Raw genomic sequence first — 24,743 nt, forward strand, 5'->3', positions numbered from 1 at the left:
ATTCGTTCCCCCTCCCCCACCAACCAAGAAAACACCTCTGGGAAGAGCTCCGAGGAGGCCATCATCGAGGCGTCACAGCTATCACCACACCTTCCACCAACGCAGAGATACACACCTCGGTGGGTGACATTAGTGGACAGGGTCAGGGAGCAATCTGGTGAGTACCACACAGTTGCTGATGCACATCAGGTGGAGTCAGAGACATCCAAGGGAGTCAGCATTTGGACAATTGCTGGATCCCAGGACACAGCTAATTCCCAGCCAGGTGCCGAGCCTCTGGACAAGGTTCTCCCAGAGCTGATGCAGATGATAGGACACAGAGTGTGATTCAGGATGGGGTGTCAGTGACATTCGAGCGACGGCAGGGCTGTTTGGAGGCATCCCAAAGGCTTCATGAGCAGGAGACGGTGCCAACAATGCATTGCACCAAGGCCAACACTGTGAGGGACTGGAATGGAAAACCTGGAGCACAATGTCATGTCTTCAGTGGTGATGTCCAAGGCATGGCTCAGTCTGCGATGACTATGGCTCAGGGCCTTGGCATTGTGTCCCAGTCGCTGAGAGACATGTCCCAGACACAGGTGAATATTGCTGAGGCACTGCAGAGCATGGCCCAGTCACTGAGGAGCATCGCTGACAGCGCGACACCATGGTGCAGGGGAGATGGGGGGGGGGGATTGGGGGTAGGGAGGAAAATGGGGGAGAGTGGGGAATTTGGGGGGGGGGGGAATTGGGAGGGGGAGAAATGGGGTTGAGGGGATTGGGGGGGAGGCAGGGAAATGAGGAGGTGTGGTTAAGCTGACAGACACAGCCTTGTCCTAGGAGAATCCGGAGACGATGAGGGTCCTCCTAGCTTGTTGGACCTTTGCCGTCACTTGTCCTCCATCCTCCGGTTCCTCCTTGGGCCCGTCCTCCAGCCCCTTCAGGACCGCCTCATCTTCCTTATCCTCCTCCTCAGACGAGGTTGCATGTCCCTCCGCCTCCTCCTGCTCCTCCTCCTCCTCATTCAGCATGTTGCCCTGCTGTGGTGTCAGATCGTGGAGGGCACAGCAGACCACCACAAACCGGGAGACCCTCTGAGGGGTGGACTGCATGGCACTGCCAGGGCGGTCAAGGCATCCGAATCTCATTTTCAGCAGCCCGATACGCCGCTCAATGACCTGACCGGTGGCAACGTGGGCCTCATTTTAACGGGTCTCCACCTCGGTCCCAGACCTCCGCACCGGCGTCATCAGCCATGACCTCAGCAGATGACCCTTGTCCCTCACAAGCCAACTTGTCACCCTGGGATGGTCCTCGAAGACACCAGGGATCTCCGAGTGTCCCAGGCTGTAGCTGCCACGCGCGCTCCCTGGGTAGCGGGCACACATGTGCAAGACTCTGAGGCGGCGGTCGCACACGATCTGTACACTCAGAGAGTGGGGCCACTTCCTGTTATTTTGGGCACTCTTTGATGTCCCAGTTCTCGCAGGGCAAACTGCGTGCCATCGATCGCCCTCTGGACTTCCTGCTGATGGCAGCAAACCCTGCAGCCCGGGCATCTTGGTGGGCCTGGTCCAGCTCGAAGGGGATATAGTCTGATGTCCGGGCATACAGAGCATCTGCCACCTTCTGGAGGCACCAATGGATAGATGACTGTGATATTCCACACAGGTTCCCCGCTTGAGCCCTGGAATGCCCTGGAAGTGTAAAGGTACAGTGACCTTCACAGCCATCGGGCCAGGTGACCTCCTCCTCCAAGGGGGTGCCATGAACCTCTTAAAACCTTGGAGAAATGAGTAGCGCAGTAACAGAACTGTTTCTCCATTATAGTAAATTGCTCAATTCTTACATTAAAATAACAGGCAGTGGGATGACACACAGACACATTCAATGTTTAAAAGTTCAGACTGCAAACAGCAGTTTTGAGCCAGAAAAGTAGCATTAATCATTGTTGTTCCTGGAGCTTTCGTGTTAAGGATAGCAAGGCAAATACGGAACAAAGTTTCAACTGCAGTGTCCAAACAATGGACCTTAACTCCTATTCCCGGAACAGCACATCCAATTCTGCCAGTGTGAAGTTTTGCACACCAGGTCCCCTTAAGGCCTCCCTGAGTAAGAATTTCAGTTTATTGCCAATTTGCACTGAGTCGTCAGTGTGTCCACATGCTACAGGACGTAACTGAGACTGTCTAAAACGTAACAATCCTGAAATCCTAAAGGTGCTGGAACGAGTGAGAGAAAACAGTGAGCTGGGAGGAGATCCGGTTATACAACCTTACTTAATGCAGTTAATGTAGCTCACCCTCTCCTCTCCCCCCCCCCCCTCCCTGAACTGTGACAAAGTTCCCCTGTCCTCACTTTCCACTCCACCAGCCTTGGCATGCAAAGGATCGTCCCCCACTATTCCCACCAACTCCAACAATGATGCCACCATGGAACACATCTTCCCTCACCACCACCATCCCCCCGCCCCTCCTCCCCACACTGCACCTAGTCAGCATTCTGCATGGCACACTAGTCCATCCCTCCAACTCGCCCAACTCTCCACCCTCTCCCCATGGCACCTTCTCTTGCAACCGCAGAAGGCGCCAACACCTGTCCCTTTCCCGCCGCCCTCACCATCCAAGGCCCCAAGCAGTCCATTTGTGTGAAGCGACATTTCACTTGAACGTCCTTCAATTTGGTCTATTGTATTCGCTGCTCCCAATGGGGTCTCCTCTACATTGGGGAGACTAAACGCAGACTGGGTGACCGCTTCGCAGAACCCCCTTCGCTCAGTCCGTCAGCCTGACCCCAATCTTCCTGGTGCTTGGCATTTTAAGTCCGCACCTTGCCCTCATGCCCACATGTCTGTCCTTGGCTTGATGCAATGCTCCAATGAAGCCCAACGCAAGCTGGAGGAGCAGCTGCCCCTCTCCGATTGGGCACGTTACAGCCCTCAGGAAGCAACACTGAGCTCAACAACTTTAAACTGTGACCTTTCTCCTCCATCTTGAACCTGTTTTTAAATATTCCATACATTTATTATTCCAGTGCAAATACCCTCCCCAACCGCCCCCCCCCCCCCCCCCCCCCCCCCCCCCCCCGATCCGGCGGTGTGGCGATTATAAGCTGACAGTGAGCAGGGTCTCACGCGATCGGGATACCCCATACCACACGTGGAAGATCTGTACGCAAAGTTGGCCGGGGGGTCACTCGATCACAAATCTTGACATGCGCTACGCAGACCTCCAGTTGGTGTTAGACGCAGCATCACTGCAGTATGTTGTCACCACCACTCCCACTGGGGGTTGTAAGAGTACACCAGGCTTCCATGCGGGATGTTGTCAGCGTGTGAGATTTTCCAGCGGGTGATGGAAAATATCCTCCAAGGGCTTCTCAAGGTAGCCATCTACCTGGGCGATGCTCATTCCAGGACTCACCGACAAGCACCACCTGGGTAACCTGGAAGTGGTCCTCTGACAGTTCTCTGATGTGGGTGTACACCAGAAGAGGGGGAAACTGGTTAGGGGCTGGTTTAGCACAGTGGGATAAATAGCTGGCTTGCAATGTGGAACAATGACAGCAGCGATGGTTCAATTCCCGTACCGGCCTCCCTGAACAGGCGCCGGAACGTGGCGACTAGGGGCTTTTCACCGTAACTTCATTGAAGCCTACTTGTGACAATAAGCGATTATTATTATTAAAGTGCATCTCCCAGGTGAAAGAGGTCACATATGTTGGATACTGCATCGATAGGGACGTGTTGCACCCAGTGGGAGAAAAGGTCCAGGTTATTAAGGAAGCGCCGACACCTGAGAATGTAACAAGCAGCGGTTATTTTTAGGGCTCATCAATTTTTATGGGAAGTTCATCCCGAAACTGACTTCCTTGTTGATGCTCTTGCACGCGCTATTATGAAGAACCAGAAATGGGCATGGAAAGCTGCAGAGTGAAGCAGCAATTGTTGTCATCCAAACTGTTGATAGACTATGAGCCATCGAAGCCACTCGTCATCACATGTGACGCCTCCCTGTATGTCATTGGGGCAGTGTTGTCCCACCGGTGGAATGATGGGATAGAACGGCCAATAGCTTATACGTCCAGAACCCTGGGCGACACAGAGCGCCGCTGTGCACAAATTGAGAGAGGTGGGCTGGTCGAGCCAGTCACAGTAAAATGTTCCACAAGTACATCTCTGGACTTCATTTTATGGTGATCATGGGCCATTACCCCTTTCATGCCCTCTTTAAGGAAGGCAAGATGATACCACCAATAGCATCAGCTGGATTACAACGATGGGCAGTGCTGTTGGCACATCCGTGTATGAGTACACCTTTGAACATTGTCCAGGTGCACAGATCGCACATGTGGATGCCCTCAGCTGACTCCCTGCCTGTAAGCCCCCCGTCCTGGCCAATAGTGAACAGGTTGTATTGACATTGAAACCTATGGGCACCATACCCGTGACGACCGCACAAATCTGCGTGTGGACCCAAAGCACCATACATTGACAACATTGCACCACGTCGTCCCACATGGCGGGCTACAAGGAAATCCTGACTTCGCTAGGCAATGTTTCTGTTCCTTATAGACGCCTACTCAAAGTGGATGGACATGCACAATGTCTCCTACACCTCGCCAATCACTGTGGAGACGTCGCACCAATTCTTCAGCACCCATAAGATCCCAGAGGTGCTTGTTGCGGACAATGATTCCCCCTTTACCAGTGAGGAATTCAAGGTGTTTATGCATGCCAGTGGGAAGAAACATGTCCAAACCATCCCATATCATTCATTCTCAAACAGTCTGGCTGAGCGGGCAGTCCAGACATTTAAACAGGGCATGAAGAATCAGGCTGCAGGTTCTACTGAAACAAAGCTGGCATGGTTTCTATTCAAATATAGAACAACGTTGAATATCACAACTGGGGTAGCGCCGGCAGAATTATTGGTGGGTTGACGCCTCCATAACCGCCTGAGTTTAACACTCCCGAGCCTTGGCGGGAAGGCGGAAAGAAAACAGATCCTCCAGAAGATCAACGGACACGCCAGAGGTTTTAAACCAGGGGCAGCTGTTCACGTTCAGAGGTTTGGGAACGGCACCCAATGGATCACAGGGACCATAGCGGATAGAAGGGTGGTCAGTTTCATACACAGTCAGGCCTAGAGTGCGGACCATGCACCAGCACCCTATACAGCTGCAACATAACCTCCCTGCTTTTGAACTCCATCCCACTCACTTAAACTATCTATATCCCTCTGCAGACTTTCAGTGCCCTCGGCACATTTGGCTCTACCACTCATCTTAGTGTCACCTGTGAACTTTGACACATTACACTTGGTCCCCAACTCCAGATCATCTATGTAAATTGTGAACACTTGCAGACCCAACTCTGATCCCTGAGGCACACCACTAGCCACTGATCACCAACCAGAAAAACACCCACTTACCCCCACTCTTTGCTTTCTGTCAGTTAATCAATCCTCTATCCAAGCTAATACATCACCCGTAACGCCATGCACCTTTATCTTATGCAGCAGCCTTTTGTGCAGCATCTTGTCGAATGTCTTCTGGAAATCCAGGTACACCACATCCACCGGTTCCCCATTGTCCATCGCGCTCGTAACGTCATCAAAGAATTCCACTAAATTAGTCAAACATGCCCTACCTTTCATTAACCCATGCTGCACCTGCCCAATGGGGCAATTTCTATCCAGATGTCTTGGAACCACCTTCACCCTCAGCACCTCTGACATCACGTCAGCGAACCCCCCCAAAATCCCTCCAACTTCGGGCAGGCCCAAAACATGTGGACATGATTCGCGCCCCCCCCCCCCCCCCCCCCCCGCACACCGCCCACACCTATCCTCCACCCCCACATGCATACATGTATACATACATAGATACATGCATGCATACATACAATGCAGCTAATTTGTATACAGCAGGATAAAACAAATAGAAATGGATATTAATCACTAGTTATTCTTTGGTGGTTATGGGATAAATATTGGCCAGGCCCTTAGGATAATTTCCTCAGATCACCTTCAAAGAGTGCCATTAATTTTTTAATGCCCACCCAAGCAGACAGGGCCTCATCAGTTTACACATTCAGCAATACTTTGGTACTACACTCAAGTGTCAGCTTGGTTTACACCATCAAATCCTGAAGTGGGGCTTGAACTTCCAACTTCTGACTCCGAGGTGAGAGTGCAACCATTGTGTCCAACTCATGCTTCTAAACCGAGTAGAATAGAACTTGAGCTTACTACATTGATCCAAAATATCAACTCTAAGTACATGTGTACAAACTCTCGTATTACAGGGCTGCCACACACATTTCCATTTCCACAGCAAGATTGGAGGATTGTGTTCTTTTCAGCACTGATATATTCCATCGCATTTTGGATGAATGGTGGAGACAGATGCTTAAATAATAGTTAAAAATAAATTACCGGTTCGTTTTTCCTAATCCTCCAAATAGCCTAGTTTTAAAGTATCGTGGCAATTAAGCTGTATTTATTTTTAACCAGGCTGAAAGATTAATAGACTTGGCCTGGCATATTTCACTTGGCATTTTTACTGTTCATGCACTCAGTCTTGGTTCTATCATTTTCCTGGCCGAGATATAAAACAGAACGATCCATCCTCATGTCAGCAAACCCAACACAACACGGGGTTTATAGGCTTTCACAGTGAAAACTGAGGTTGCAAAAGGCGCGCTACTAAAATGGACTTGTTTGTCTACCTGTAATTTTGTAATCGAGGCTGATAACGACCTTGAAATCTCATCTGACTGGATGAAATTTAGTTGCTGAACAGGTAGTCACAATTAACTTTATATTAGATTTGAACCTGCTCCAAGAACAAGGATTAAAAATTAAATGGGACACAACTGTTGAAATTTGCCTGGATCGGTGGGGCCTTAAATGTATGTTCAGCGTATCGGTTGTAGTTTTCAACACCGGCATCAAATGCATCTAACCTTCCAATCAGAGGCACGGCGAATCAAATAAATCTAAACCTGGGTCCAGAAAATCGGGGAGGTGGCCCAGCTGAGCAGGTCGCCGCGTCGGCAACAAGCCAATTTAATCCTCATCGCCTGTTTAATAAGGACACGGGGAGTCCACAACGAGTAAACTAAGAACAAAGTTTTATTCACACGAACGATATACACTTCCCGGTAGATCTCGACCGGGCTCCCCTCTCGTCAGTGCCTTACTGGCCGACCTGATATACAGAGGTTAACGGAGATACGCTGCCCCCTAGCAGGGAGCTTGTACTCCGCAACGACCACTAGGAAGACAGGCAATCCCGTGCAGGATATTACAATAACGTTCTGGGGTTATACTTGTATTAATTCCTAATCGTTTTTATGGTGTTCTAAGGATTATTAGTAAAATGCGTTGTCTGATATCAATGGAATAGGAAGCCATTTTGTTTTATAAATCCTCACAATGGCAGCGTAGAAAGCTAGCAAAAGCTAACCAACCATTTGTTTTTTTTAATATAAATTTAGAGTTACCAATTCTTTTTGTTTCCAATTAAGGGGCAAATTAGCGTGACCAATCCACCTACCTGTCATGATATTCAAGTGAACATCACAGCACATACACACATACATAATGATGGACAGATCAACGGACCAATTAGCACACACAACACAACAGCCAATCACAGACAAGAGCATACACAGTACAAAACAAGGAACACAACACTTCCTGGGCAGTCCAGCAGGAGACGGCTCAGGGCAAGGACCTCCATGCCAGACACTCAGACAGTCACCATGTGCTGAGTATCAGAGTTTGTTATATAAATAGTTAAAAGAAATAAAACTGCGTTGTACCAATCGCAACCGTGTTGGTTCGCCTGTATCTCAGAGTACCCAACACTTCATTACCCTGCACATCTTTTGGGTTGTGGGGGTGAGGCCCAGGCAGACACGGGGAGAATGTGCAAACTCCACACGGACAGTGACCCGGGGCCGGGATTCAAACCCGGGTCCCCGGCACCGTGAGACAGCAGTGCTAACCACTGCGCCACCGTGCCGCCCTCTGACCAACAGTTTGTAAACAATTTGCACAGTCACCATAGAGCAAGACAACTAAGGATTGCCTCTAAGAATATGGCAACATATGTTGTTACACTTTATAAGTTTAGTTGCAGGTATGTCTGCAGCATTCCTTCACTGGCATTGAAGGAGAAAAGAACATAAATACATAAAAACCTGAAGAAGGAAATGCAAATGTTGAAAACCCAACTTGGTCTTATATTTGGAGATAAGGAGGATCCAGGGAGCTATTGTCCAAGGAAACGCTGAAAAGTTAGCTTAGAAATGATGTATTCTGTGACTATGTATTTACCTTTAGTAGTCATTATTGATACTTTTTTCTCTTTTCGATTCGAAACATTTTTTAAAATCTTTTTTTCCAATTAAGATGCAATTTAGCGTGGCCAATCCACCTACCCTGCACATCTTTTGGGTTGTGGGGGTGAGACCCACGCAGACAGGGGGAGAATGTGCAAACTCCACACGGACATGGAGAATGGAGATGAGAAAAATATCACCCACGATTGAATGGCGGAGCAGACGCGATGGGCCGAATGGCTTAATTCTGCCCCTATGTCTTATGGATCCAGGATTGGACTATTCAGCCACCACAGAACCCACCTCCCATAGACCCAGGGCCGGGATCGAACCCGGGTCCTCGGTGCCGTGAGCCAGCAGTGCTAACCACTGCGCCACCGTGCTGCCCCTTAGATTAGAAACATTAGTGACATTTACATCTTCACTAAAGTAGCCAAGACATCACTTTTCAGAAGTTTACTTGTGGGTTTGGGTAGGATGCTCTTTCCAAGGGCAGGTGCAGACTCGATCGGCCGAATGACCTCCTTCCGCACTGTAAATTCTATGATTCTATGATTCTTCACATTTAATCCCTCTGCTCCAGATCAGAGCTGTCTATTCCCTAAGATCTATTTTCTCTCTCTCTCTTGGGCAGTCCCTCAGTGTCGAGGATGACTTGTTTCCACTCCAGGGAGGTGGGTTCTGTGGTGGTTGAATAGTCCAATCCTGGATCCATGAGACATAAGACATAGGAGCAGAATTAAGCCATTCGGCCCATTGAGTCTGCTACGCCATTCAATCATGGCTGATATTTTTCTCATCTCCATTCCCCTGCCTACTCCCCATAACCCCTGATCCCCTTATTAATCAAGAACCTATCTATCTCTGTCTTAAAGACACTCAGTGATTTGGCCTCCACAGCCTCCTGCAGTAAAGAGTGCCACAGATTCACTACATTATGGCTGAAGAAATTCCTCCTCATCTCTGCTTTGAAGGATCGTCCCTTCAGTCTGAGATTGTGTCCTCTGCTTCTAGTTTTACCTACTAGTGGAAATATCCCCTCCACGTCCACTCTATCCAGGCCTCGCTGTATCCTGTAAGTTTCAAAAAGATCCCCCCTCACTCTTCTAAACTCCGAGTACAGACCCAGAGTCGTCAACTGCTCCTCATACGACAAGCTCTTCATTCCAGGAATCATACTTGTGAACCTCCTCTGGACCCTTTCCAAGGCCAGCACACCCTTCCTTAGATACGGGGCCCAGAACAATTCACAATACTCCAAATGTGGTCTGACTAGAGCCTTGTACGGCCTCAGAAGTATATCCCTGCTCTTGTATTCCAGCCCTCTCGAGATGCTGCCACAGGTTTGAAGATGGTGTTTGATCAGGTGGGTGGGGCATTCTGAATTCCGCGCTCTCTTTCCGCTGTTTATGCTTGGCCTCCGCGTGCTCCACCCTGCGACGCTTGAGATGATTGGAGGAGTCTGACATTGGAATGAAAGAGCAACAACATTGCTGCAGTTATGATATTTTTTCCACAGATATCTTTGACGTGTCTTCTCAACATGGTCTGATATATGTACTAACTGCGGGAGTTGTTGCAGAATTACACTTTCTCTACTTTGTTCCAATCTTCTCCATTCCAATCTTGACGATACTTAACTTTTCCTGTGGTACATCTCTGCCAATATCTTCCTGCAACTCATCCAAATGGCCATTTTCCAGTCATCATCCCAGAGCATTGGCAAGCCGCAGGGTTGAGGAGGACATCAAAGCCAAGTCCAATCCAATGAGATCAACGCAACTTCGGTTGCAGCTGAAAATCATCTAACCCTGTGCAACCCGGATCGAATCTCAGAACTTCTACTTCGGTTACAGGGCCCACAGCCTTTTGTAGAAATACTTCAACCATTCTTAAACCCTCAGTGACGTCTAACAAAAGAGTCAGCCAGTCTTTGGACACCTAATAATGAAGGTAACTAAATCTTCATGCAGAGTTGTCAACTAATAATGCTCAATCAATTTTCTTTTCCAAAAGATTTCACAACTAAAGTTAAGCTGATTAAATCTGTGGGCTACCCTATGTTCTCATTGCCGCGCCATCCAATCACACTTCATTGAGGATATCAGTCGATGATCAGTAGGTGGCATGGTAGCACAGTGGTTAGCACTGGTGCTTCACAGCTCCAGGGTTCCAGGTTCGATTCCCTGCTGAGTCACTGTCTGTGCGGAGTTTGCACGTTCTCCCCGTGTGTGCGTGGGTTTCCTCCGGGTGCTCCGGTTTCCTCCCACAGTCCAAAGATGTGCAGGTTAGGTGGTTTTGCCATACTAAAATTGCCCTTCGTGGCCAAAAAGGATAAGTGGAGTTACTGGGTTACGGGGATAGGGTGGAGGTATGGGCTAAGTAGGCTGCTCTTTCCAAGGGCCGGTGCAGACTCGAAGGGCCGAATGGCCTCCTTCTGCACTGTAAATTCTATGCACTATGATTGATAACATTCTCCTGAGACAGGTTGCGCTAGACACAGCATCATCCCCAGTCTGAGAAGAAGCTGCTGCCATTTTTAAGCATAAGCATATGGCCTTCATCAAAAGCACCTTTCCTTCCCAATGTTTTGAATATAAGATTACGTAATTGGACATGTATCCCTGATTTCCCTGGAGACTTCTCGGGATGATTGCGCAGAGGAAATTAAGGGATGAATTCGGATAGCACAGGATTTAAACTGGAAGAGAAAGAAAGCTAACAAAAATGAAACAAGCTTAAAAGAACATTAGAGCAGACGCATGAAGCTGTCTCATCCGTAATTCGGAGAGTTGGACATTGCAAGATAAAACTGGGAAAAGAATCAGGGCGCTTGAACGGGAATGCTAAAATCAGCTTCTCACCAGACCTTAAAAACGAGGTGCACCAGTGATTCCATTCCTTCAAAGTTTGCCGGGAAGGTGGAAGTTATGGAGACAATCTCTGAAACACAGATGTCCCATTTCAGGCATTTGTTTTTGTATGGCAGCTGTGGAAGGTTTAAATTGCACCATTGTGAATGGATAGCTCAAGAGAGAGAAAAGGAGGAGGTGACTGTGGGAGTCATGGCATGTTAGCCGTGCGAACGAAAATGCTTCAGTTTAGAGTCTTAGGGTCAGCAACAGCTAAAAGTGGTGAAGCCACCATTTATTCTAATCTTCCCAGATAGAGGGTGGATTGACATGTAGCTATGTATCCTAGCAGAAAATCAAGGATGCTGTTTAGCATGTAAGGGAAACAATCAAGGCAATTGGCCTCTGGGGTCCACTTCTTTCAACAGACCATGTCCATTATATCATACATACGTACATACAATTTACAGTGCAGAAGGAGGCCATTCGGCCCATCGAGTCTACACTGGCCCTTGGAAAGAGCACCCTACTTGAGCCCACCCCCTCCACCCTATCCTCGTAACCCAGTAACTCCACCTAACCTTTGAATACTAAGGGGCAATTTATCATGGCCAATCCACCTAACCTGCGCATCTTTGTACTGTGGGAGGAAACCGGAGCACCCGGAGGAAACCCACGCAGACACGGGGAGAGCATGCAGACTCCGCACAGTGACTCAAGCCAGGAATCGAACTTGAGACCGTGGCGCTGCGAAGCAGCAGTGCTAACCGCTGTGCCACCGTGCCACCGTATACTGATCTACTCTATTCCCAAATCTATTCTATTCCCAAACAGTTGGGTATTTCCTGAATTATTGTTAATAATCAAACAACAACTGTAAATAAACAGTCAAAACAACAGTATTTGGCCTTGTATCTTGCATTCCTATATTCGCAATGGGACGACAATCAGGGTGGTGCACTGAGTAGGGAAAGGCAGCCAGATCATTTGCCATGCATTGACCGTAGTTCGATTCTGACCTCGGGTGACTGTCTGTGTGGAGTTTGCACGTTCTCCCTGTGTCCATCTGGGTTTCCTCCGGGTGCTCCAGTTACCCCCACAGTCCAAAGATGTGTAGGTTAGGTGGATTGGCTAAAATTGTCCCTTAGTGTCCAAAATGTTAGGTGGGGATACTGGGTTAGGTGGGATGCTCTTTCGGAGGGTCGGTGCAGACTCGATGGGCCAAATGGCCTCCTTCTGCAATGTCGGGATTCTATGAGAAAATTCAATCAATTGGTCAACTTGTATGTTTGAATCGTTAGCTTCCATTTAATCAAGCCTTGGCACTAAAAGTGAACATACGTGCCCTTTGATAGTTAAGTTGTGTAAGAAGCGTTTATACAGGGTTCTTCCTGGCTGACCATGACTCATTAAGAGAGCAAATGATTTAATAAACTTGGGATTTATAAAGGAATAGCATTCATTGCAATAGCAATTTTCCTAATGTGATAGTATCCAAGATTTAATGATAACAGCATCCGCAACCACATCAGTGATAGAAAAATAAAGTTCAATTAAGATGAATTAATAAATCTAGATCTAACTTAACTCTCGCCAAACCAGAGACAAATGATCTACTGCAGGTACTATCAGCTGCTGGTACCATGGCTGAGAAATTACCTGCTGGTGAATACCTTACCGGTTTGACATGTTAAACACATATCAAAGATTGGCCTGGTCACCATGTCAATCAGTAAGATTCTGGGATTCATGCAGCTGAAGTCAGTTTGTCGCAAATTAGATTGGTTTGCCAAATTAGATTGGTTGAATAGATTGGTTGAATCATTACCATATCACATGCAGGTGCTCTGCAAACAAAAAGAATATGTTCAAGCCTTGCACTGTTCTTGAATTATGCACGAATTTGGAACTCCTTTAGTGCCTCATTTCTTTCTTTATGGCAAAGCCTCGGCCAATCAGAGTCAATTTTCCAAACAATCAACATCCTTTCCTCCTACAGTATAAATTGTTGTGATCGTTTGACATTTGACAATCTCGTGTTTGTCCTGATGAGTGCAAAACAAAAAGCTTTGGCAGTATGTCTCTCTTTACAGCAATACAGAAGCCAACAAGATGATCAGAGGATTAGATAGGGTAGACAGTGAGAACCTTTTTCCTCAGATGGTGATGGCTAGCACGAGGGGACATAGCATTAAATTGAGGGGAGATAGATATACTCAGAGAGTAGTAGGGGCGTGGAATACCCTGCCTGCAACAGTAGTGGACTCGCCAACATTAAGGGCATTTAAATGGTCATTGGATAAACATATTGATGATAATGGAATAGTGTAGGTGGGCTTGAGAGTGGTTTCACAGGTCGGCGCAACATCGAGGGCCGAAGGGCCTGTACTGTGCTGTAATGTTCTATTCTATTAATGTCTGCTTTTGTGGGTCCCGCCCCAAATATAACGAACTCATATTAATATAGTGCGTTTGATGTAGTCAAATATCTCAAGATGCCTCACAGAAGTAGAACTAGATAAATGGCCCAGAACTGCCATTAGATGAATTTTTTAGGTTAAGAAATGATAAACCGGCTATAGAATAAATTATATTAGCTGGAAAATTAGTCAAAATTATATGAAAATAATCTGATGTGGTAGAAACAGAAGGGAGGAAAATAGATGATGGGGGAGAAATTTCACATTTTTATTGGTGCGTATTTTAATTCCATAAAAAGCCACATCAGAGTAATTTTATTATCATCGTGTTGAAGCTTGTTCCAAGATCAGGTTGCGGGTTAAAATCTTTAAAAATAGGCATTGCAGTGAGCCTGAAATCTCCTTGGGCACACAGCACTGGAAAGATTAATTCCAAGCACAACTGGCTCTCCATCAAATGTTTTGTGAGACGCTTTATTTCTATTTTTGGTTAACGAAAATGTGAAGAAAACTAGGAGGGAAGTGAGGAGGGTGGGGGGGTGGGGAGCAGGCAAGGGGGGAGGGCAGAAGAATCATTGAGTGGTGCAGAGAAGAAAGCTATCTGATTAGGCTTCTCTCCTTTAGGTATTCAAGAAAGAAATGTAGCGCCTATCACTGGCAGAACAAGACCAGCAGCGCGGGTTCAATTCCCGTACCGGCCTCCCGAATAGGCGGCGGAATGTGGCGACTAGGGGCTTTTCATAGTAACTTCATTGAAGCACCCCCCCCCCCCCCCCCCCTCCTGCTGACCTGCACATCCCTGGACACCAAGGAATAATGTAATATGGCCAGTCCACCTAACATGCACATCTTTGGGCTGTGGGAGGAAACCGGAGCACGCGGAGGAAACCCACGCAGACTCGGGGAGAACGTGCAGACTCCCCACAGACAGCAACCCGAGGCTGGAATTGTACCCGGGTCCCTGGTGCTGTAAAGCAGCAGTGCTAACCACTGTGCCGCCTTGCCGCTCCAGAGATCATAGAATCATAGAATTTACAGTGCAGAAGGAGGCCATTCGGCCCATCGAGTCTGCACCGGCTCTTGGAAAGAGCACCCCACCCAAGGTCAACACCTCCACCCAGATCCAAAGCAGGTCCGGGAAAATTGTGGGATAGAGTGCTCTATTTGCCAATTGACTCCAAGACAGAGATACATAAAATGTGAGTTGTAATATCTGAGAGCCTCCTGAGCCAAGAAATTCGCAGAGGTCAATTAGGTTGGTCACACTTTGAGGGCAGCACTGTAACAGCCATGGACCATTCAGAAGGTTGGGTGAATACCCCGTGGAAACTGTTTTAACACGGGTGGCAATAAAATCCTTCACTTTGCCGGCATCTCCAGGTCAGATTGGAGACATCTAGAAACTGGCGACCCTAGATGCACACATGCCGAATGGGAGATGGAGAAAAAGATAAACACAGCACCTAAGAACAAACTTGGAGTAGAGCTGGATAACAAGTTTGGCTGAGTGCGAGGCTAGTTTACTCGTGTACTTGGAGTCATAGTGGCATGCTGACTCAGGGAACCACTCAGAAGAAATCAGAGGTCAGCCGTGTTTACAATCTTTGCTGTCACACTATTTACTTTGCGCTGTTACAGCTGTCACATTGGTTGACAAACCAAAAGGAGGGAGTGGGGGGGCGAGAGAGAGGGCACAAATGAATCATTGGGCTGGAAGTTGGAACCCGTTGCTTTTATTTTGAAGGTGTAAATGGGTGCCTAAAGGTCTATTAACAACCTATCATATGAATTTGGAGCAGAGATAGGTAGTTTGAGATTATTCCGCCATCGTGCCTCATCTGATGTGACATTCCCGCCTACCCTCAGTATCCTTTGATTCCTTTGTCAGCCAAGAATCTATCTAAGCCTGCCTTTAAAATCTTCAATTATCCTGCCCCCATCCCTCTCTGGGAAAGAGAATTTCAAAGATTCATGGCCCCTCTGAGAGAGAAAAATTCTCCTAATTTCCGTCTTAAATGACAAACTCCTTATTTTCAAACTCAAGAGTATTTTTAAATTTGTTCATGGGATGTGGCCATCGCGGGCTGTGCCAGCATTTATTGCCCATCCCTAATTGCCCTTAATGGGGGTAGTTAAGGGTCAACCACATTGCTGTGGGTCTCAAGTCACATGTAGGCCAGACCAGGTAAGGAGAACAGATTTTGTTGCCTAAAAGACATTAGTGGGCTTTTACAACAATTGACAATGGTCACCATCAGACATTTAATTCCAGATTTTTATTTAATTCAAACTTCACCATCTGCAGTGGCAGGATTTGAACCTGGGTCCCCAAAGTATGACTGTGGATCTCTGGTTTACTAGTCCAGTGACACTACCATTACGCCACCACGTCCCCATAGCTCCAGCAGGCGGGATTCTCCACTCTTGTCCGTGGTGGGACCCGTTGCGAGCGAGAACGGGAAGCTTGGCTTTGCAGTCAAAATTCCAGTCATTGTCAGCGTCAGCGGAGAGTCCCATCCGCGAACGAGGATGGAAAATTTCAGACAGTGTCATCTGCAAGGGGAAAATAACGCTGCTTCAAAGGACAGCTGCAACCCAGGTAACGGTGACCGACGAGGAATAAGGAAATAAAGCCGGCAGGAAAATGGTCTGTACTGCTTCCAGCCTCTTTGGGAATGTGTACCACCCGCTGACCTGGAATGGGGCGCGATTGAGACGCCACCCAATGTATAGCCCTGTGTTTTCAGGACACCTAATTTCCGAAGCTTGACCACAACACAGTGTGGAGCTAAATCGTCGCTGGATCCACTCCAAACTGGATTTGTCAGCGTACTGAGTTCCTGAAAAGGGAAAACCAGGTTCCCAGAAATTATCTAGATGCCAGAAGAGACATATTAGGAAAAAAGTTTCTATTGTGCAATTACTTCCAGAATTTTATATGACTGAAGCTTTCCAAAATAGAAATGTTTTCACAATGATATCAATTTTTAACATGTTCCGCAAAAGGTTGCGCTGATTGGTTTATTTTTAGGTTTATTGAAGCCACAACAAACTTCACTGCTTCTCAATTTTTTCAGGACATTACTCCTCTTACATTTACTTCAACTTCTCATCCTCCTCTTTCTTGAATGGCTATCTTTGATATCCCTTTCCTCTGTCGTCCCCACCCCCCCACCCCCAGGTGCCCTGTGACCCCCACGCTCGCACCCCCACCACATTGCCTGTGTGCGTGTGTGTGTGTGTCTGTGTGTGTGGCAAGCAGACTTTCAGATTTGACACCAGTCTATGGACTCCAGTGGCTATTCAGTCATTCAACCCATCTTAGAATCAGAGAATTTACAGTGCAGAAGGAGGCCATTCGGCCCAACGGATCTATACGGCCCCTGAAAGAGCAGCCCACCCAAGCCCACACCTCCACCCCATCCCTGTAACCCAGCAGCCCACCTAACTTCAGGACACTACGGGGCAACTTAGTGTGACCAATCCACCTAACCTGCACATCGTTGGACTGTGGGAGGAAACCGCAAGAAAACCCACTCAGACACAGGGCAAACGTGCAGACTCTGCACAGACAGTCACCCAAGCCGTGAATCGAACCCGGGTCCCTGATGCTGTGACGCAACAGTGCTAACCACTGGGCTACGGTGCCGCCCACCCACATCTTGTTTTTATGAGCAAGAAAGGTTTGTGTGAATGGGCTGCAATAGCAGAAAGTCACCCATCTCTGTACCACAATTTGAAGTAGAACTCTAACTGGTTCACCCCCTCCCTGTAGTGATATGTATCACTGTATATACACAAGGGGTTAATGTGAATACACCACAACAAAGTAACCACTAGAGGGAGCACCAGAGATGTATATTATAGATAAAACAGGAAGTCAAAGGGACTCTTCACAGGAACGGCAGCCAGTGAGCAGGACACAGACAAGCAGCTCAGATGTAACATAGTATAAGCTGGGTCACTGACCGTGTGGAGTTTGCACATTCTCCCCGTGTCTGCGTGGGTCTCACCCGCAAAAAAGATGCACCTGCTAGGTGAATTGGCCACACTGAATTGCCCCTTAATTGGGAAAAGAAAATTGGGTGCTGTAAATTTATTTTTAAAAATAAGTGAAAAATGAAGTTGACAGTTAAATGAAACATCATCATTAAAATGAAAGTGCATCGAACATCTTTCTTAATTATAAGTTCTGTGTGGGATGACACGGAGGTCTTGTGCTGCGGTGGGTACCGTTCCTGCCTCTGAGCCAGAATCTCCGGGTTCAGGTCCCACTCCAGAACTTGATGGCCAAATGCGGTTCATAACGCGGCCAAACAGGCTGACTAGCAACCTGCAAAAAACCTTCCACACACGCCAATGGCTGGCGGTAAGAGTGGGAGAGACTTCTGGTCAACCATGCTTGATATGGAATGGCGCCCCCTCAAGGTATACAGCCAAATGACCTGTTCCAGGAATTAGTATAATAATAATCTTTATTATTGTCACAAGTAGGCTTACATTAACACTGCATGATGAGGAAACCCACGCAGACATGGGAATTACTAGCTATGGGAAATGAAAGTCTGACTTAGTGCCCCGCTGGGTGCGGGAAGGGAATGGGATAGCAAGGATTCTTGCCAAGTGTCCCAACCAATATCTGCAGCATCTTCACTCAACCAACATAACTGAAAAAGAACAGATTGTCTGGTCATTTATCGTATTTCTGTTTGTGGGAACGTGCTGTGCACAAATTGTCTACTCCATTTCCTACATTACAACTTGGACCACAGTTCAAAGTGCCTGTAAAGTGCTTCAGGATGCTTTAAGGTTGTAAATGGTGCTATGAAAGTGCATGTCTGTATAAAATTATTTCTTTCACGGTTGATTCCAAATCCTATCAACCCATGGCACAGCACGTTACAATATTGTAGGACATTAGAGTGTAGGAGTATGTTTGAGCATCATTCTCTGAGTCAATCCTGAGGAACCTGTATTGTTTATATTATGTACTAAAAAGCTGCTAAACTGCCACTGTAAATGTTCAATTATTGTCTGTTATAACAGCAGGATTTATGCAACATGTTCTGTACAAAGGGATTGTGTGTAACTTCTTATGCAAAGTGAGTATAATGTGTAGCGAGGTAAGAATGTGTTTGCTTCGCAACATCGGCAGTTAAAAAAAATTTGCTTTCATAATGTGGTTACAGATGAGTTGTTGGCCGATCAAAACAATGACAATGATATTTGATGGTTAGAAGGCCATGAGTTGGTGACCCCAGCTTGGGGCAGTGGTTAGGGGATCACAGCTGACACCAGGGGTGAGGGAGAGAACAAACTGGTCCCTTGTAAGCTCTTGACTGACCCCTGCTGGAATGGTGTCGGTGTTGCATGAGCTGAAAACCTGGGTTGTCTCGAAGCTCTTCCTCACCCATTCACTTTTTCTATGGTTGAATATCCTGCCAACACCCACACCCTGAACTCACCCAGGAGGAAGAGGTGGATGGCCAAATCACCAAGGGGCAACCAGCGACTGCGGAGCGACACTCAATTATCTTGCAGAGAGGGAAAAATTAACTATTGGAAAGAAAACGGGAATTTCTAATTCAGTGGAATGGGTGGTCAGGATTTTTTTAATATATATATATATTGGGATTCAGGGCACCAATTCCAAACTCTGATTTTAAACATTTCAGGAAACAATTGAAGCGTAATGAAGGATGAAGAAAGAAGGTGCATGGAAATTAGATTTTGTCTCAACATTTAAGGGAAATGGAATCCTTGGATGAATGCTCAACGTAAGCTGCCCCAGTGCAATGTATACCAGAGGTGGGCAGGCCCAGGGGCCACGTGCGACCCGTCTAGGTACTGAATGTAGCCCACCAGGCACTTCCTTGACCGTTGCCCACACGCAGCATTGCCACAATCCGCTGATTTCCTTCTGTGTAGTTTCTTTCTTCCCGGTTTGACTGAAGTGATTTGCACGTAAAGCGAGGGGGAGTGAAGTGAGGTGTGTGCTGATTGCTCACCACACTGACTGTGAGAGCCGTGCGCTCCTTCTGCGTCCAAAGTGTAAATATTTATTTTGTTTCCACCATTTTAAGTTGATGATAGCTGTATTAATATATAAATGATTAAGCATTTTCTATAACTCGTCATGAAATATTCAGCGTGCATTAAATGTTTTTAATCTTATTCATGGGGTCAGGGTTAGTGAACAAGCCCCATTTGAAAAAATGAAAATCACTTATTGCCACAAGTAGGCTTCAAATGAAGTTACTGTGAAAAGCCCCTAGTCACCACATTCCAGTGCCTGTTCGGGGAGACTGGTACGGGAATTGAACCGTGCTGCTGGCCTGCCTTAAAAGCCAGCTCTTTAGCCCAGTGTGCTAAACCAGTCCCATTTCAATCCTGCGGCCCATTGAGATGAAGTAGGGCCACTCATGTGGTCCATTCACAAGCCTAGGTTTTCCATCACTGCTTTAAAAGCTTTAACGTCTGGGTGGCACGGTGGCGCAGTGGTTAGCACTGCTGCCTACAATGCCGAGGACCCGGGTTCGATCCCAGCCCCGGGTCACTGCCTGTGTGGAGTTTGCACATTCTCCCTGTGTCTATGTGGGTCTTAGTCCCCACAATCCAAAGATGTGCAGGGTAGGCGGATTGGTCACGCTAAATTTCTCCTTAATTGGAAAAAAATAACTGGGTACTCTAAATATAAGAAACAAGCGGTAACATCCTGGATTGTCAGGGAAATGCAACCAAGGAACACACAACCCCCCCCCCCCCACCTCCTCCTTATTCCCCCTCCACCCGAGTAAAAGAATGTGGCAGGTCAGCATTGGAGTAGTCACATCTGAATCTGAGGTTCCAGCTACAGAGGCAGGAGTAGAATCGGACAATATTACGCCGATGAATATTCGTGGCATTGTGATGTTGCTGATATGCAGTCGGAAGTTCATCCCGGTTGGCACCAAGGTTGTAAACAATCTGCCTCGTCCTCAGACCGTTGCGGGGGCAAGATGGGAGGGATGGAGTCAGTAGCGAGGGGCAGGGTTTCTGGGACTTCCCACTGGCAGAATCTTCCAGTCTTGCCGAAGACAAGACCCCTGTGGCACGTTCCCCGGCAGCGGGACAGACAAGAATATCCCGCCGGCAGCCTCCGCTGGCAGCAAACACGCCGAGGTGGTGAGACGGAAAATCCCGCCCTGGGGAGTGAGTTTTATTTATTCTTTCCTGGGATGTGGATGTCATTGGCAAGTCAAGCATTTGTTGCCCATCCCTGACCATCCTTGAACCTGATGAGGTTTGTCAATGGTTTCAAGGTCACCATGGCTGAGACTATAGAATCCCTGCAGGGCAGAAGGAGGCCATTCGGCCTATCGAGGCTGCACCGACCCTCCGAAAGAGCACTCTACCCTGGCCAACACCCCCCACCTATTCATCAAGGCCAATCCACGGCCAACCTGCACATCTTTGGGGCTGTAATAATAATAATAATAACAATCTTTATTTGTGTCACAAGTCGGCTGGTTTAGCTCAGTGGGCTAGACAGATGGTTTGTAATGAAGAACAAGGCCAGCAGCACGGGTTCAATTCCCATACCAGCTTACTGGGAATGTGGCGACTAGGGGCTTTTCATACTTTTGACAATAAAAGATTATTATTATTATAACACTGCAATGAAGGTACTGTGAAAATCCCCCAGTCGCCACACTCCAGCGCCTGTTCGGGTACACAGAGGGAGAATTTAGAATGTCCAAATTACATAACAAGCATATCTTTCGGGACTTGTGGGAGGAAACCGGAGCACCCGGAGGAAACCCACGCAGACACGGGGAGAACGTGCAGACTCCGCACAGACTGTGACCCAAGGCGCAAATCGAACCCGGGACCCCAGGCGCCGTGAGGCAACAGTGCTAACAACTGCGCCACCTAGTTTATCCATTCCAGGTTATTAATTGAATTTAACTCCCCACCAGAACCTTGGTCCCCAAAACAATTCAGGACCACTGGATCACAGCTGGGAAATCGCTGTTCCCCCAGCACACGGTACATGGATACAGAAACGATTCTGAAGGAGAGATCCTGTCCCTTTAAGCAAAAGAAAACACGCCCAGTTCATGAATATGTAGTTCAGTTCTCTGAGACTGGCCCTTGCTATTTAACAAGCACTGAAACATACATGAGAGACCCGGAAAAAAGAATTCTCTTCACTTCTAGTGGATTGTTTCAGCTGCGAGTAGTTTCAAAAACTTTGGGCTGATCCTAAACTTTTCAACTTCCAGACCGACGCGTGGAATCTTTCACCCAAATGAGTGCAGCAAAGGATCACCTACCTGTGTGTGTGTGGTAGTTAAAAGAATGAGTACAAGTGGCCAGTGAAACACGTGTTTGTATTTCAAAGGGGAGGGGGGGAAAACATTGTGAAGGATGAAACTTGCAGGAAAATGAGTCCTATCTGAGGAGAGGTAGTTAAATATTGAGAAGAGATAGCCGGTGGGGGAGAGAAGATTGAATAAACGACCACGCTAAATTACGCAAAGCTTCAAACCAGAAAGGACGCGACTGAATTCTGCTGCCTGCACTTTTACTAGGAGTGAATAATCATCGCCCTGGACAGCAGCTGAAGGCTGCAACCCGGGACACCTTTTCTTCCAGTTTGGGTATTGCCAATGTTGCAGGCGATCGATTGTGAAGATTTGGCTCAAGATGAAGCTACGAGATGACAGCCCCAGATAAGCTCTCACATTGAAGCGCAGACGAGTGGGATCAATAATGCTCCGCCTGTGCCCCTGGTATGTGCAGTACAATCATTGACACTGGCTCTATCTCAGAGTCCACTCCCTGAAGGTGGAATAAAATAGTGCCTGCGCCCTTTTAGACATTTTTTAAAAATTGGATCATCGCGTGTTGGTGTTGTTGAACATTTAAACTTTGAATGGAGCTGCTTACTTCGTTACTGATGCTGGGACGATGTCCTGTCTTATGGTTATCATTTGATGGAGGAGGCAGTTTATTGTGATCAGTGCAAATGTTTCGGGTATTGTTGTTTTCTGGGAGGGGGAATTCTGAGGTCCTTCTCTCTATTTGCCTTTTTAATGTCTGTGTCTCTCTCTCCCCCTACCCACCCCACACACTCTCTTTAGGAGATGGTACTGCTGGAAATCCTGGTTGCTGGCTGGGTTGGTGCTGGGGTTTGCAGCCCTCTGCAGTGCTCAGGTACGTAACAGGATAGACTGAATCAGTGTCATATACACTAATATACACTACACACAGACACACACATACACACACACACGCACAGCCAGGCACACAGACACACACACACACACACAGACACATACACACAAACACAGACACACACACAGACAGACACACACACAGACACATACACACACAGACGGACACACACACAGACACACACACACCCACACACACAGACAGACACACAGACAGACACACACATCCACATACACACAGACATCCACACACACAGACAGACACATCACCTGCACACACAGACATCCACATACACACACATCCATCCCCACACATACACAGACACATCCGCACACACACACATATGCACACACACGTACACTGACACACACACAGGCATCCACATACACACACAGATATCCACACACAGGCATCCATCCACACACAGACACATACCGATCCACACACATATAGACACACACATCCACACAGACACACACATCCACACAGACACACACACGCATATCTGCACACACACACAGACATCCACACACTCAGACACACAGCAATAAATACACAAGCACATAGATCCACACACAGAGACAATAATTCCAGCAAAATCATTCACCAGTAATTAATGTGTGACTGTTAATTTAGGATTTTACCTGCCATTTCCTCTTTCTCCTGTTTTGTTGCTGTCTTTTGAAGTGAAACTGTTAGTGAGATCAGAAGGCATCTTCTAATGGTTAAATTGACTACTGCTTTCAGTTCCTTCATTCTGAGGTTGTCTTTTTATTGTTTCGGAAAAGGGAGGTTCCTAACAAGATACATTTACAAAGACAAGGTGAACCTGATGTTGGGCCTGGCCAAGCTTGCCATAAACAAGTCCAGGCAGCGGGCGATGGAGGGAGTTGCCCAGCCCAATTGTCTGCCCCTCAGCCATGGCAATATTCACAGCTAGATGTGCCTGGAGAGGGAGCACGTGGTGTCCGCTGGCACCATTGAGGCCTTCCATGCCCGATGGGTACCACAGGGACTGGGGTGTTCCATCGCCCCCTTTGGACATATTTTGGTTTAATTTTTAAAGTTTCCTTTGTGATTTGTTTTTGTTTGATGCAATATAACTTTAAGGGGCTGCTCTTTTGATTTATCCCTCAGTCTGTTTAATTGGTTTAACCTAAAACAGTATAAGGACAATGTGCAGTCACAGTGACACACAAGGCTTTGCAGCTATCAACTACTTGCATTTATGTGACTGTAAATCCCCTACGGGATATACATCTCTCAATATAACCCTGCCTACCCTGGCTGAAATCAGTTGACAGCACAGAGTGGAAATCAAACCTGGCTGGCCCCATGTATTGCTCAACAACTCAACCAAACTAATTGTGTTCCTGTTAAATAGGATTTTTTTAATGATCAGATGATATTTTGAATAAAATGAGTAACTTTTTAAATTGTTCCCCAATATTAAAATAATAAGAACCAGCTGAATGCTGAATCTTGTAGCTACATTTACGGCATCGTTATAAATAAGGGCCTGAAGATTCCTTCCTAATATCACAAGGATCGCCTGTCCAACATACAGGTATAAACTCAAGTCTCCATAGTCCCAGATAACCAGAGGCTGCTGCCCCCTTTTGGGGAGGGGGGGGGGGGGGGTTGAGAAGAAGAGAGAGCTGACTGGGTTTAACTTGAGGATCACCACACCAATAAAGGCCTTCATGAATGACCTCAGCCGGTACGAGAATTAGGTTGTGAAGTGAAGGAATGTAGATAGGGTATTGTCACTGGGCTTGTAACCCAGAAGCCCAGGCTAATTCTCTGCGTGGGCCACATGGGTTCAAATCCCACCACAGCAACTGGTGGAACTTGAATTCAATTAATAAAATCCGGAAGCTAGTCTCGGTAATAGTGGACCATGAAACTGTTGTCGATTAT

General features: G+C 47.1%; 1 protein-coding gene and 1 long non-coding RNA gene across 3 annotated transcripts in view; one reads left to right on the forward strand and one right to left on the reverse strand.

The window, feature by feature from the left end:
* Positions 1-23,564, reverse strand: part of LOC140394930 (uncharacterized) — a 279,350-nt gene extending 255,786 nt beyond the window's left edge. The window contains exons 1-2 of the long non-coding RNA XR_011936074.1: positions 23,468-23,564; positions 17,574-17,666 (exon numbers count right to left, since the gene is read on the reverse strand). This is a non-coding gene — a long non-coding RNA (uncharacterized lncRNA). The remainder of the gene's footprint in view (positions 1-17,573; positions 17,667-23,467) is intronic.
* LOC140394929 (ADAMTS-like protein 5) overlaps positions 1-24,743 on the forward strand; it is a 235,106-nt gene that overhangs the window by 55,666 nt on the left and 154,697 nt on the right. The window contains exons 1-2 of one of the 2 annotated variants that reach the window (XM_072482127.1): positions 21,750-22,378; positions 22,730-22,802. In XM_072482127.1, coding sequence (XP_072338228.1) covers positions 22,359-22,378; positions 22,730-22,802 — 93 coding nt within the window. In that variant the 5' untranslated portion in view covers positions 21,750-22,358. Of the gene's footprint in view, positions 1-21,749; positions 22,379-22,729; positions 22,803-24,743 lie in introns of those variants that run through there. The other variant, XM_072482128.1, reaches the window with a different exon arrangement.

Source organism: Scyliorhinus torazame, chromosome 18, assembly GCF_047496885.1.
Source record: "Scyliorhinus torazame isolate Kashiwa2021f chromosome 18, sScyTor2.1, whole genome shotgun sequence".
NCBI lineage: Eukaryota > Metazoa > Chordata > Chondrichthyes > Carcharhiniformes > Scyliorhinidae > Scyliorhinus > Scyliorhinus torazame.